The 15,878-nt window shown below is 28.2% G+C and overlaps 1 protein-coding gene across 1 annotated transcript; it reads left to right on the forward strand.

Annotated features, from left to right (window-relative positions):
* The first annotated feature begins 4,653 nt into the window (after positions 1 to 4,653).
* Positions 4,654 to 13,228, forward strand: LOC107445238 (protein spaetzle 3-like). The gene is made up of 5 exons (XM_071183869.1): positions 4,654 to 4,662; positions 6,657 to 6,787; positions 10,365 to 10,547; positions 11,974 to 12,099; positions 13,047 to 13,228. Exons 1-5 carry the CDS (start codon positions 4,654 to 4,656, stop codon positions 13,216 to 13,218), a joined length of 621 nt encoding a protein of 206 aa, XP_071039970.1. The 3' UTR covers positions 13,219 to 13,228.
* The last annotated feature ends 2,650 nt before the right edge of the window (positions 13,229 to 15,878 follow it).

The following is a 15,878-nucleotide window of genomic DNA, read 5'->3' on the forward strand; positions in this document are numbered from 1 at the left end:
TGAAAATTTAATTTTTGACTTTTGGCCAAAGATCATGGTCTTCTGGCCTAAAGTGTGACGCAGATGAACAAGTTCATTGAGTAGGTGGATAAGAATTCGTTATGAAGTGTTCATACGTAGTATAGCGTACTCTAAAGATAAAATTTGGTAACTGGTTAGATTACATCTTGTTACTTAAACTCACACTAGCACATGAATTCCAGTAAGCGTTTTATATTTTTAAGTTTTTGTCAATTTAAAAAACGACTTTTCATGATTCAATTCCTTTGAGTAAATGGAATTTCAAAACATATACTTTTGTACTGGTGATGAACTCTTTGACGTAGAATATTTATCAGAAACATTTTTTTATACTTTTTTCATTATTTTGTATTAATTTAGCTCAAAATAATTGTAAAATATTATATTTACTGTAAAATATTATTTATTATTTTAATATTTTAAGGTTATGAAATAGGGCATGAAACTCCTGTGTCTTTTTCTGCCTTAAAGGTGAAATCCTCCCAACACGGCTCAATTCCACGGAATAATTTTTACCGAATTTGTTCTTATTTGCAGTTATTTAGATCTAAGAGATACAGTTATTCATCGTTGAAATTTCCTTAATTTACGAAATTAATTATTGATAAATTTTTGAGTATGACAGAAAAATAAAATTTTAAACTACTTTTTTTTTAATTTTATATTTTAGTGCAAATATAATTCTGCTAATCAAGCAGATTTTTAGTAACAATTAGACTGCTTTTTGTAATAAGAAAATATTAAAATATATTTTTGCTTGTAATTAAGGTGTCATAAAGGGGACATCCATCCCAATCATGTTCCATTTGCGTCAAAGGGTTAAATATTGTTTCATGTCATTAATAGGATTTTTTTTTTTAAATTTTATCGTGAGCACCAGATGTCATAGTGTTTTTAATTCTTTAAATTTTTGATCTAAAGAAAATTAAATTGCAAAAATTTTTAGCATTGTTTCCCATAAGTGTTTACATTTAAATAATGCTTCTACTTTTGCTAAACTTCTGTAAAAAATTAAGATTTAGGTCGAATTTTAGATAAATTATGAAAAAACGAAAAGTTGCACATTAATGCCTTCTCAATAAAATCAAAAACACCTATATCACTTAAATTTAATATTGGTAAATTTTAAAAAAAAGGTAAATCAAATTTGAACATTAAAAAATTTAATATGTATATTTTTTATTGCATGCTATCGACTATAATTATAAACAATGAATAAAAATAATTTAAAATTTCAATTAAAAAATTAATTAAGAATTTACTTTCTCATCAGAAAATCCTGGTTTTTAATCTGCTACTTAGCAATTACTGCTTTAGTATCTAAAAATATTACACAGTTTTACAAATCTAATGAATTTTCTCAGAAATTTTGAGTGATATGAACAACAGAAACATTCTAACTGTCCACAGTGGATCCATATTCACTTCAATCTCCCTCTCCCAAATACTATTTTTTTCTAATTTAATGAAACAACTGATATTTTAAAAGAAACTAAGAAATAGTAAATAATTGTTTGTATTTCTCGAAGGGTTCAAGGGTTCATTCAGCAAGGGTTCAAGGGTTCATTCAGCAAGGGTTCAAATGCTGATTCAAAAAAACTACTCAATTCATTTCAGTTCGAGGAAACAATCATCCTAACAAAAATTTGATTAGAAAATATGTTCAAAGTCATAATATATTATCAAAAAGGAAAAAAATGGTTTATAATTCCTTTTGGGTCAGCTCTTTGCAATTTGGGGTGATGAAATGTTTTGGCATGGCCATTGCACAAATGTGTGTAAATTTAACTGAAAATTCGAGAAAGAAAAGCAGGATTCAAAACATATTATGCTTTATACGAGGGAAAGATATTCGATGTAGTTACCCCAAAACGTGCTTCAAAGGAAATCACTCGAATTATGATTTGAAACATTGTTAATTCTTGTAAGACACGTCCATTTTTTCATTGATCATTCAAACCATTGCTAAAACACTATCGGGTTATAGAAAATCTATAAAAATCTACGTAGCATATGGATAAAGTAATCGAAAATACGATTAAAGGTATGAATCAAAAACTACTTGCTAGCACATAAGTTTTAAATATCAGGAAATATGAAGGATTCTCAGAATGGGATTTAAATAGTATATTTATTTCAGCTGTATATTTATCTGAAATGTTTTTTGCGTTTCCTTAAAGGTTTTGTCAGGGATGAATGAGTGGTTTGATCAACCCTTTCTTTTCTATATTTAAACATTTATTTAGCTAATGAACACTGAATGCAGAATGGCATCAGGCATAATATCATATGTTTCCTATCTCTAACATTTACAAGTAAAACCAATCATTTGCGATGCAGTTTTCAAAAAGAAATTTTTTTTTCACAAATTGATCCTATTTTAAGATAAAAAAGTTTATTTCTGCTGGTACTTAGATTAATATTGTTAAAGACAGTATACCTATTGTTTGCTTTTATTTTCTATTTTAATAAGTTTTTTTTTTATTTTAATGTACAAAATGATTATGAAGGAAGGCTGCGCATTGTGATAAGTTAAGGATTTTGACACACATTTCTGTCGAAGAGAAAATCGAGAAAAGGCAGGCGCAAAGCGAAAAAAAGTGAAGAAAAATTCACATAATATTAAAAAAAGAGGACAAGGAAACAAACAACAAAATAATTGTCTTCAGATAGCTATACTGATCTAACATTTTCAGTTCAGATTTGTGTTTGTTTTTTTCTCAAATTTGTTCTTTTATTTGTTGTAATTAGTTTATATTTTCATTTGCTTTTGGGTCAGCAGAACGCAGAAAAAAAATCGACGATTTTTTTTTAATATTTTTACTTTATTCAATTTTTTATTTCATTTTATTTTATTTAATTTTTTATTGTATTTAATTTTTATGTGTTTAAAAAATTAAATAGAATAAAAATTAAATTAAATTAAAATTCGGCGGAGATCAACATTTTTTTGCCGATTTTTCGCTTGCCCCCAGTGATTTTTCCAATTCAGCGGCGTTTAACGACTTTTTCTCCTGTTTGGCATTTTCTTAAATAAAAAATCGTGATTCTTGACTTTCTTTTAGTCCAGATATGAAATTTGAAAGGAAAAAGAAGTTAGTATTATTACTGCAACCAACTACAACCAAGAGAAAAATCTCCAAAAAAGAAAACAAGTCGTTAAAAGCCGCTGGATTGCAAATGAGCCGAAAAATACCAATATTTCTTTAAATAAAATTATTGCTTGTAACATTTTTATACACTTAATTATTGCTTTATAAGTTTTAATTACTCTTTTAATTTCCGTTAGTCAAATCTCCTTCTTATTGGGTCAAACCACCCTCTAGTGGAGAGGTTTGCCCATCTTTTTACTCCTGTGAAAAATCCTTAACAATAAAATCCTTTGGTAATTTATAATTTAAGTTAGAAATAATATTCCAAGCGGAGGACAAATATTTTAAGCTATCAAACAATTTAAACTTGAAAATTTTATATTGTTAAAAGAATCGTGAAATATTTCTTTAAAATAGGTAATAACCTGCCATTTTTTACCTGTCTTTTATAGATTTTTAAAATTTACCTTTCAACTACGTATCTTTTTAGATATTTCAAAAAACATTTGTCTCAATTATGTATTTATACAATTTCTTGAGTATTCTTTTAACTATGTGTTTCAAAAAAAAAAATTATGTGTTTCTTTCAACCATGTATTTAGGTGAAATTCGAGACAAGCTATTAATTAATTTTTTATTTATTATTTTTCCACAATGCAACATTTATCAACTTCCTCGTGTCTTTCTTTTAAATACTGACTAATTAGAAATTTCTCTCGTATTTATTTTAGCTAAATATTTATAACAAAACATTTACATTTTTTAGCAATGTAAGCATTTAAAAACCTAATGATGTTGCATGGATTTAAATTATTTGTTTCTTTTTTTCAGGAAATAATATTAATTTTAACGATAGCAACCACAGGGATTCAGATTGTTATAGCTGAGATAAGCAGAGGCATTCCTTGCATTAAGCGACTGAACCAGTTATATTGTCCTTCTCCTGGTCAAAACTATCCTCAGTGAGTTAAAAAGGTTGCTTTTTATTTAATCTTTGGATTTACAATACTCGCAATGTTAAAACTTTATTTTTCTTTGTTAAATTTAAGTCACTTGCCTCTACACNGGTCATGAAACTTTTTGAGTCTATCTAACCATTTATGTTATTAATTTTAATCTATCTTTATTATTTTATAAGTTATTAAACATTAAAATGGGTCCGGGACTTTATAAACACCCTGTATGTTCAAAGTCATAATATATTGTCAAAAAGAAGAAGAAAAATTGTTTATAATTCCTTTTGGATCAGCTTCTTGCAATTTGGGGTAATGAAATGTTTTGGCATGGCCATTGCACAAATGTGTGTAAATTCAACTGAAAATACAAGAAAGAAAAGCAGGATTCAAAACATATTATGATTTATACGAGAGAAAGATATTTGTATTTAGTTACTTCAAAAGGTGCTTCAGAGAAAAATCATTCAAATTGTGGTGTAAACATTGTCAATTCCTGTAAGACATGTCCATTTTTTCATTGATCATTTAGATCATCGCTGAAACGCTATCGGAATATAGAAAATCTATAAAAATCTACGTAACATATGGATAAGGTAATCGAAAATATGATTAAAGGTATGAATCAAAAACTACTTGCAAGCACATAAGGTTTAAATATCAGAAAATATGAGGGATTCTCAGAATGGGAATAGTATATTTATTTCAGCTGTACATTTATCAGAATTTTTTTAAGCGTTTCTTTAAGGGGTTTTTGCAAGGGATGAATGAGAGGTTTGATCAACTCGTTCTTTTGCATGTTTAAACATATATTTAGCCATTGTGCACTGAATAGCAGAATAGCATCAGGCATAATCTTATATATTTCCTATCTCTAACACTTACAAGTAAAACCAATCATTTGCTATGTAGTTTTCAACCAGAAATTTTTTTTTCTTCACAAATTGACCCTATTTTAAGAGAAAAAAGTTCATCTCTGCTGGTTATTAAATTAATATTGTTAAAGACAGTATACCTTTTGTTTACTTTTATTTTCTATTTTAATAAGGTTTTTTTATTCAAATGTACAAAATGATTACGAAGGAAGGCTGCACATTGTGATAAATTGAGGATTTTGACAACATTTATGTCAAAGAGAAAATCGAGGAAAGGACCAACGCGAAGGAAAGTGAAGAAAAATTCAGAAAATATTAAAAAAAGAGGACAAGGAACCAAACAAAAAAAATATTTGTCTTCAGATAGCTATACTAATTTAGCAATTCCAGTTCAGATTTGTGTTTGCTGTTTTTTTTTTCAAATTTGTTGTTTTATTTGCTGTAATTAGTTTATATTTTTATTTGCTTTTGGGTTAACAGAGCGCAAAAAAGTCGACTATTTTTTAAAAAAAAAAAAATGTTATGTAATTTTTATTTCATTTAATTTTTATTTTATTTAATTTTTATTTTATTTAATTTTTATTTTATTTAATTTTATTTTATTTAATTTTATTTAATTTTACTTAATTTTATTTAATTTTATTTAATTTTATTTAATTTTATTTAATTTTATTTTTATTGAATTTAATTTTTATTGTATTTAATTCTTATGTGTTTAAAAAATTAAATAGAATAAAAATAAAATAAAATTGAAATTTGGTGGAGATCTAAATTTTTTTGAGGATTTTGCGATTGCGCCCGGCTGCGATTTTTCAGTTCAGCGGCGTTTAACGACTTGTTCTCCTGTTTAGCATTTTCTTTAAAAAAATCTTGATTCTTGACTTTCTTTTTGTTCAGATATCAAATTTGAAGGGAAAAATAAATTGATATTATTACTGCAACCAACTACAACCAAGAGAAAAATCTCCAAAAAAGAAAACATGTCTTTAAATACAATTATTACTTGTAACATTTTTATACACTTAATTATTGCTTCATAAATTTTAATTACTCTTTTAATTTCCGTTAGTCAAACCTCCCTCTTAGTGGGTCAAACCACCCTCTAGTGGAGAGGTTTGAATATCTTTTTACTCCTGTGTAAAATCCTTAACAATATAATCCTTTGGTAATTTATAATTTAAGTTAGAAATAATATTGCAAACGGAGGGCAAATATTTTAAGCTATCAATTTAAACTTGAAAATTTTATATTGTTAAAAAAAATCGTGAAATATTTCTTTAAAAAATTATTATAACCTGCCATGTTTTACCTGTTTTTAAGAGATTTTTAAAATTTACCTTTCAACTATGTATCTTTTTAGAAATTTCAAAAAAAATTTCTCTCAATTATGTATTTATACGATTTCTTGAGTATTCTTTTAACTATGTGTTTCTAAAATAAATTCATGTGTATCTTTCAACTATGTATTTAGGAGAAATTTGAGACAAATATCTCACAACTAACTATTAATTAATTTCTTATTTATTATATTTCAACAATACAACATTTATCAACTTCCTCGCGCCTTTCTTTTAAATACTGACTAATTAGGAATTTCTCTCGTATTTATTTTAGCTAAATATTTATAACAAAACATTTACATTTTTTTAGCAATGTAAGCATTTAAAAACCTAATGATGTTGCATGGATTTAAATTATTTGTTTCTTTTTTTCAGGAAATAATATTAATTTTAACGATAGCAACCACAGGGATTCAGATTGTTATAGCTGAGATAAGCAGAGGCATTCCTTGCATTAAGCGACTGAACCAGTTATATTGTCCTTCTCCTGGTCAAAACTATCCTCAGTGAGTTAAAAAGGTTGTTTTTTATTTAAGCTTTGGATTCATAATACTCGCAATGTTAAAACTTTATTTTTCTTTTTTAAATTTAAGTCACTTGCCTCTACGCATCACAAAAAGATAATAGTCATGTTACCGTTTCGTACTTTCTCATAGAGATGTAAAGAGAGCCAGAGGCTGAGTAGAATCCATGAGTGGAATTAATCAATTTCGTAATTTTGTGGTTGTGAATGGCAACTAGCTGTTTGCACTGTTTCTATTGTATGATACGTAAGGTTCACGCCAGTATGGCGACAATTGTCGCCAAATGTTCCATAAATGTCGCCAAAATCACACGCTTAGGCGACAAATTTGTCGTTTTGAAATATGTTTGGAATTTACAAAATAGTAACAAAAATAAAAATTCTGCTTCGAATTCAACACATTTAAAAAAAAAATATTGAAGAAAATTTTTTGTTCAACTCGTGTTATGGAATTCAAATGAGTGATATTCAAAGGAATAACAGAGAGTGTTTATACAAAAAAATTTAAATTTAAACGGTGAATTTCGAATTGCTGTGCTTTGAATTCATGTACTGGCATTATAAATGCTCATCAATAAAATAATATTTTTTGCTCTTTTAGAATTGACTTTATTTAAAATTTTATAAGTTTTAGATAATTAATTTTTTATATGATATTTTGTCCTTTCTTACTTTTTTCTGTTTTTCTCATTTATTTGTTTATTTGATCTCAGCATTCTAATCTCTATGTTGAATCTAATTATTAATATTATTGCAACTTTTTTACACTCAATCTTAATAAGTTATAATCTTCAATTTTCATGGGCTAATGAACCTTATTAGTTTTAGAGTGATATATATGGCGATTAATAACTTTGATGTGTATTGAATTGTGAAGTTCGATTTTCTTTTTCCCAAGTTTATTTAACATAATAAGATTTTGGACCACTCAATGAATACCTAAGTGGTCCTAATGAACCACTAAACTTTCATTGCTGTTGTGTACCTTTACGTATTCCCTTCTCAACAGAAACACATCTTATTCGTTGTTATCTAACTGATTGATCACTGATAAATTGATGGTGGACAGTTAAGTGAAGTGACGCCAGCTTAGACATCTGCATTAAACAAAAAATAAATAAAAATATGCGATCTTTAATATACAAAGCAGATCCAGATACTTTTTACTGTCATAAGCATAAAATTAATAAAAGCACACATTAATGTAATGGTACTATGGGGCTAAGCTCCTTGTTCTCTGACGATCACCAACCCCGATGTTGCGACCTTCGCAATAATTGTTGTTTTTTGGTCTAAAACATTTTTTTTTACAAAAGATATGAAGTTATTCACTTAAACTATATGAACCGCAGCGAATTATGTTTGCTTACGCTTGTGATCTCATTTTCTATGTTCAAAGAATTCTCTCCTGGTTCTATTAAGATATATAAGTGAACATAAATAACTTTGCTTAGTTATCATTTTTTAAATAACATTTAGAATTAAATGTTTATTCTTTTAACAAATTTGCTGAAATCTCAACCTCAATTTAATACTTTCTCAAAGGCACGTTGGAGTCCTGACGGATTCGTTTAACTTGGGACCTAAGCGTACACCATGACCAAACAGACTCATATATATAAATACAATTTGTGCATGAATCACATAAAACACGAGGCTGATCGCTAAGTTCTTAATCATGAAACTAGTCTCTTTAACTGCAATTTATGGTATTGTATTAATGTAAATTTGCACCAGAAAATAACAATCATAAAACAATTAATAAGTTTCAATACCGATTTAAATAAATTTATCTTAAAATATAAAGTAATAAGGAAATATCATAGAACCATTTTATACCATTAGGGTAAAATCCCAGAATAGCCCTCCTCTTGGCGACCTTTTGCAATCTCGCCAAGTTGGCGATTATTACTTGGATCAAAGTTGTTTTTTTATTATTAAAAAACAATTTAAATTATTACAAGTTAATTAAAATATTTTTGATAAAATAAAATAAAAAATTTTTTAATTTTAACTTTTATTTGTGAATTGCGAAATTATCCTAGAGTTATTTTATGCACCCATACATATTTTTTTTTAATTTAATATTTATTGATAGCTTAAAATATCTAAATATATCTCACTTTTGCTACCACTTTAAAGAGTTTTCCAGACAGTGAGAACTTTATCTCAATAGCAAATCAAAACCAAAAACGTAACAATAGCTGAGTATAGAGTCCCTGAATTAGACTATAGTATACATAGTATAGGAGGCTTAGCTGAATAGAATAAGAAAAATAAATGTTAAAAATAAATATACCTTTAAATTAGGGATACAAAAAATATGGAAAACTATGTTATGGACAACAATGGAAAACTATGTTAGATCATTATGTTTTTATGTTACACTGAGATTTACCTGTTATTTATTTATACCTTATTTAAAGGTATTTATAAGTAATACCTTTCTAATCCATTCTTAATAATATTCTGTCATTTTTACGCTTGTGTTTTTGATTAATATTCAAAATTAAAGACTCAGGCCTAAACCCATTCTTCATTTGTTCCTAAAATAATCGCATGATATTTCCTTATAATGCAAAATTATATGATTTTGCAATGATTGATGCAAGGATATTTAGTAACTTTTTTCGCAATTTTTAGGTGATAAATATGCTATATAAATTTATATTAGTTAAATTTATAGTTATATATTATATATTAGTTAAATTTATATTCATAATAAATTTTATGGGAAACTGTGTCCAGTCCAAGCTGTCAATAAAAATAATGAATACAAAATATTTTTTTTAAATTCCAAAGCAATATTAAGAATTAAAGTTTTGCAATATTGCTGAAATCCCTAGCGAAAAATATTTAATGAGTTTTAATAGTAACCAAAAATATAATAAGAATTAAAAAAAAAATACCTTCTGAATGAAGTTGCAATAGTAACCGAGACCGATTAAGTTTCAAGGTGATTTAGGCTTAGATTTTATATCGATGGAATTGGTAGTTAGATTTGTGGAACTAAATAAATCTATTTTAATACAATGTTTGTAATGTCCAGTTGCCTATTCAAATTTAAATCGATTCATTTACTAGTTTGAATCTATTTTCCCCAAAATTAACACTCTATTTATTGGTGCGCAAGCGTGCAGGCTTGTGTGTTAATTACATAAATACGGCCTGTAACCCAGTGCTAAGACAGATAGTACAATTCAGAGAAGGACAGCACGAAGATGCATCCAGGCTTATACGAGATTCGAACTCGCTCTCTCCTTGCTACAGAGCGTTTGGCGGGCAATATCACTCGGCCAAGGGAAGCCCATCGAACAATTTAGCACTAACAACTATTTATAATATTTCAAAACTGTAGAAATATTTCAATTTTCCCTAATTTTGCTAAAGTTAATAATTTTTAAAGATTACTTCCCATAACAAGCATAATTTCTTTGTAATTATTACAGTATTTCTGTAAACAAATTATTTTTTTAATTCCATGACTGATTTCATAGCCTTTTTCCCTTTGAGAAATCTTTTAATACTTATCTGAAATAAATGCTTCCAAATCTTTTCAGAGATAAAATAGAAACGTTCATCGATGAGAACAAAGCACTCATAAAACGAATGTTTGGGGACTACACAAATGCGCCAGTAGACAGCGAAATTCCTGATAGTTTCGAAACATATGATGGAAAGAAAATTCGAGTAAGACCCAAGAGAGCTGCTTCCAGAAATTCCTACACTGCTGCCTCAAATAAGTATGTTTTAATCTCTCATTGCGATATTATATAAATTTATCTGTCATTTCTTACTTGAGAACAATGTCGGACCATGTTTCATCTATTTTCACCTATTTTCCCAAGTTTACTGTTACAATGAAATTGCAGCTGTAAATTGATTTAAGTTATTCAGCATTTTCACACTTTTTTACTACAACGTATTTGCAACAAAGAATGTCAAGAAAATTGACTAAAAATTTTAAAACTCAATTTAAAAAATAGCTAAGGGATAGATATTGCAGCGTTTTGCTCACTACTACTTTTTTAAATGTATTTTTTATTTACGTCACCTAGATCTGCACAACGGGCTATTTGAGACGGTCTGGGAAACAGCCTTGAGGATGATCAGAAGACATACCAACTGATCCTCTGCAGAGGGGATCTCATTTCATAATTAAAGCCACTTCCACAATTTCGAAATAGGTCTAAAGGGGAAGGAAATTTTCTCTAGATCCCTGTTGATTCCAGACACAAACCAATAGATTCGATTTGCATTCAATATTTATTCCCGGTACTCATGGTACTAGGCTTTACTTACGAATAAATGTGGAATATACATTGACCAAAAGACTAGATGGAAAGAAAAAGATCGAACGACCCAGAAAAAGTTAGCTAAAAGAGGTAGAGGGAGATTTTAAAAAGATGAAAATCAAAAATTTAATTATAAAAGCCAAATATGGGAGAAAGTGGAGCTGTGTGGTAAAGAAGGTCAATAAAAAGACCTCCATGGAGTGAACAACTAAGGAGTAAATAAGCACATTAACCAAAATTTATATTAGAGCTATATTTAAGAACGCTAAATACAATACTATAAACAATTTTTTCTGCTGCAAGTCTCTGACTTTTTCAGCCAAAAGAATTTTTACTGGCCTACATTAATTTTGTCCTCAAACTGCCACGTTGTTTCAGTAAATTCAATTTGATTTTAAAAATATTGTTATATAGCTTTTCCTGACGGACTTCCCTACCAGTCCTTCACGAAGGCTAGTTTTTCCCTGTGAAAATTGTACATTTCAATTCCTTCATGTTTTTCTTCAATTTAATTTTTCAATTCATCTGTCATTTTCCAACCTATTCATATTTCATAACCATAATATTTCATAACCAGTAACTTTTTCTTTTTAGTGAAATATGCATGTTCATAGGGAAATATGAAAATGTCGGTAATTTTTTATTAGCAAATTAATGTAATGTTAAAATAACTAGTTGTACTAATAACCTATACGACAAAACACTAAAATCACTGAACAAAAATTTGAAATACCTATGAATACTGTATAGTCAGCAAATATATAGTGCTTTTGCATTGCATAATGCATACGTCTTTGAGTGTATAACATGTATTTGAAGTATACATTACATTATTTGTTATTGTGTGATTTTTTAATTACTCTCTTGCATCTAGAGTTGATGCATGTGAATCTGCAATAGAAATCGTGACTCCATATTGGTCGTCTAACAGCGCAGGAAAATTAAGAGCTATTGTCAATACACAGCATTTACAGCAAGCAATACATCAAGAAGTGTGCCAGTAAGCTGCATTTTTTCTCTATGTGAAATAATTTCAATACAATAGTTATTTTGTTTAAATTTTGATTGATAATAAAATTATTAGCAAATACCCCTTATCAACGGCATGAGGATGCACTTGCACCCACTGAATATCCAATAAATCAAAAAATTTTATTTTGATTAATAACACTAAGGCTGCCTATTGTAAGAAATTTTTTTAACGGATTTTGGATATTTTTGCTTAGCTGATTTCGAATCAGCAATCAGTTCGTCTCACCAATCTACAGCTTTTTAAATGACATTTTTGGTCTATTTTTTGTAGAAATATTCAAATGCAAAATCTCATAAATAACAGGATGTCACATAAATGTTGCTGTAAACTTCAAAGGGAGCTATGGAACATCATCGGGTTGAAATTACATGCTAACCCATGCCCGGAAATGTCGTCATACGTCATTGGGGGTGATTCCCTATTATGAACAATTTCTTCGTGTGCCTCTGAACAGGTCATAATAGGGAAGGTACGACGACATTTCCGAGCATGGGTCCCTACGCAGTTTTAATTCTGCTCGAATTTGCTGCAATACGGTAAGTTGAACCATATCATCTTGCAAATGAATCCTTCTTTAACTTGATTGCATGATAGTATGGGTCAACTTCAACTAAAACACGTTTCAGTTTAACTCCTTATTGAGATTGCTGAATATTCACACAGCATTATTGTTCAAAGTACAATATTCTGGTCGATTTTGCACTGATTTTTCTAAGAATTATTTACAAGACTGTGACGATTCTACGAGAAACGCAAAAATACTTTACTGATGATAAAAAAAAATTTAAAAAATATTTATAAATATATATACAACTAATATATATATACATCTAATATATATATATACAACTAATGCACTGATACAATAATATATATACAACTAATGCACTGATGACATATTTGTTTCGTTTCAGACAAAACCAAACTAAAAAATGTGCTAATGATTGTAGTTGCGAGCAGAAGTATAAGTGGCACAGGCTATTAGCATATGATCCAGACGATGACTGCAAAGGAATATTTATGGACTGGTTTCTTTTTCCTTCCTGTTGTGTTTGTAGATGTGCAAGTTTTAATAAACCTAAATAAACAACATAAATTTGTTATTTTTATTGCAAAGTTGTGACGAAATTTCTTATGCATCTTAAACAAATTTGCTAACTTTCGCTCATTTTGCATAAAATTTTATTATTGTACTTAAAATTTTAGTAAAACTTATGCTTTCTATTTATTTTCTGGACTTATAAATTTAGATTAAAATGAATTCGATCACCAGTGCAAACAAATAAATTGAAAACATATATGAAAGTATTGTATTTATAGTATGGTGCTTTGAAACTTTCAGAAATTAAAAACTAAATTCCTGCATATGACTGTAACTCAAACCTAATTTTACTACTTCTTCAGAAAACCATCAGCGAAAAGATTAAAAATTGGCGTGTATGATTTTAAGGAATCCGGATAAATTCAAATTTTAAAATGTTTAGAATAGATTTTTTTTTAATTTTGCTTTATGTATGTAATATGTACTAAAACATGATATTAATGATTGAAACTTAAGATAAAAAAATTTTGAAAAAATTATTTTAGAGCAACTTTTCAGTGGTTCTGCACGACAAAGCAAGAATTAAAATATTGGGCGTAATTATGAGAATCAAGTATACATTCTCTGTTAATTTTCTAAATATTATGCTCTTTTATTATAATGCTTATTTTAAAATGTGTTATAAAAATTTCTTATAAAATTTTTAAAGAAAGCATATATAAAGTCGGTGGTTTGTTAGATGTCAGTATTTTTATACGCAAACCACATACTTTTTAATTGTTTTATCTTGATATTAAGAAGTCGTTTTGGGTTTTGAACTTAATGTTTCATTTTGCTTTGCCCCCCCCCAAAAAAAAAACCTATAAGACACAGGAATTTGAAATTACAAAAGAGTGTAGAAAAACGTACAGAGAGTACGATGGAACAAAGAAAATTAACATTTGATAATTAGTTCGAGAATTATTAACACTTAAATTTGAGGAGAATACCATGCTGGCTGCTCTATAAGTCGCAGGAATGCAACCACTGGATAGAAATTGGGTACTTGCACTTCAAGAAAAAGAGGATCACTACTACCCACACTTGCGATCTATAACATCAGCGCAAGCTGATCGCTTATTAGCAAAATGGCGAGTTAAAGTCGAGCTATGTTTCTCCACTTAAATTAGAATATTAATTAACTTGAAGTTAATTATATACAGAGCCGTATCGAGCATCAAATTTGTTGAAATATAATTCTTTCTCGTCTGCGTCTTTTACTTCACTTAAATTTATTATTTGTTTAGGTATTTTATTGTAACCGTGATATGTTTTTGCTCTGTGTACTTGGCAACTTCGATGCTTAATTAGTTTGTTTGTGTTCTACGTGGCTTCGTGCCAGTCTTTGTGTTAAGTAAGAAACATATAGTTAAAGAATTAATATCTTTGCAAAAGAATGTAAAATGAGTCATTTAAGAGAATTGATACTTGACAGATATGACTTACTAGAAATAGAATGGAAAGAACAGTTGCTAACCTAAACAAATGTCGCATTCCGACAGCAAATCAGGATCGAGTTTCCCACACTACGTCACTTGCAGGTATCTCATTGAACATGCTGAAAGAGAGACTAATTTCGTTTATAAAATTGAATGATTTTTGAAAACAAAACAAAAAATTCCGATTTGTTTGAAAGTTATAGCATTTTTAAGAGCTTTTTTACGAATTTTTCTCACATTTTTTGCTCTATGTTACATTTTGTTTTGCTGCGTAAAGTCTATGAGACTTAGAGGATTTAAATTACGAAGGTAGATTATGGAATAAAAAAAATTTAGGATTCAATATTTAGGTCGAGAATTATTAACTGTTTGACTTGTGATTAAAAAAAATCCATCTGAGATCTACTAATCGCTAAACTGCAGAGTGGAAATCAAACGTTCTGAAAAAGCCATTTTCAATTATAAACCAAACCTCGAGTTTTTTAAGGTCTCTTTTGCACATTTTTTTTTATTTCCTTCGCTTTAAGAAAGGATTCTATTGAAAAATTATTATCTCTGCTAAAAAATGTATCACTCTCAAGATATTTATTTCTTAATTTCGTGACTGACTTGATACCTTACGTAATTAAAAGGTAAAAAATGAAATTTTTTTGAAAATAATAGAAAGATATTAGTTGTTAACAGATACAAATCATAAAGACTCAAGAGAAATAAAAACCGTTTCCATTTTGAACTGTTGTACAATATAAGGTTATACTTTAAGTTTGTTAATAAATAAAGTAACTTATTACTATGCCACACATTCTATATTCCTAAGTTAAAAGATATTTTTTTTTCATATACAGTTGATTATTTTTTTTTAATTCAGGTAATCATTCATTTTGTTTTGATTAGTTTATTAATAAATGTTCTACAGTTGTACCTAAATTGAAATATTTGGTACCTATCAATAACTGCAACAATTACCATAATACCAGTAGTGCCTATTACCAAAAGTAATTAAGCAGTATTGACGTCAATAATACTTAGTATGAAGATGTGATTTACGTTTCTCTCACGCAAATTAGTTCCATTGCTCCATTAATTTTACTTTTCGGTACATAACTTACGTTTTTATTTCTTTTAATTATATAGTAGATTTTAAATTATTTAGTTTTATAAAAACCCGTTTTAAAAGCATTGCTGTAAACAAACACATAGCATCAGATAACTTGAGAAATACCAAC

Source organism: Parasteatoda tepidariorum, chromosome 8, assembly GCF_043381705.1.
Source record: "Parasteatoda tepidariorum isolate YZ-2023 chromosome 8, CAS_Ptep_4.0, whole genome shotgun sequence".
Lineage (NCBI taxonomy): Eukaryota > Metazoa > Arthropoda > Arachnida > Araneae > Theridiidae > Parasteatoda > Parasteatoda tepidariorum.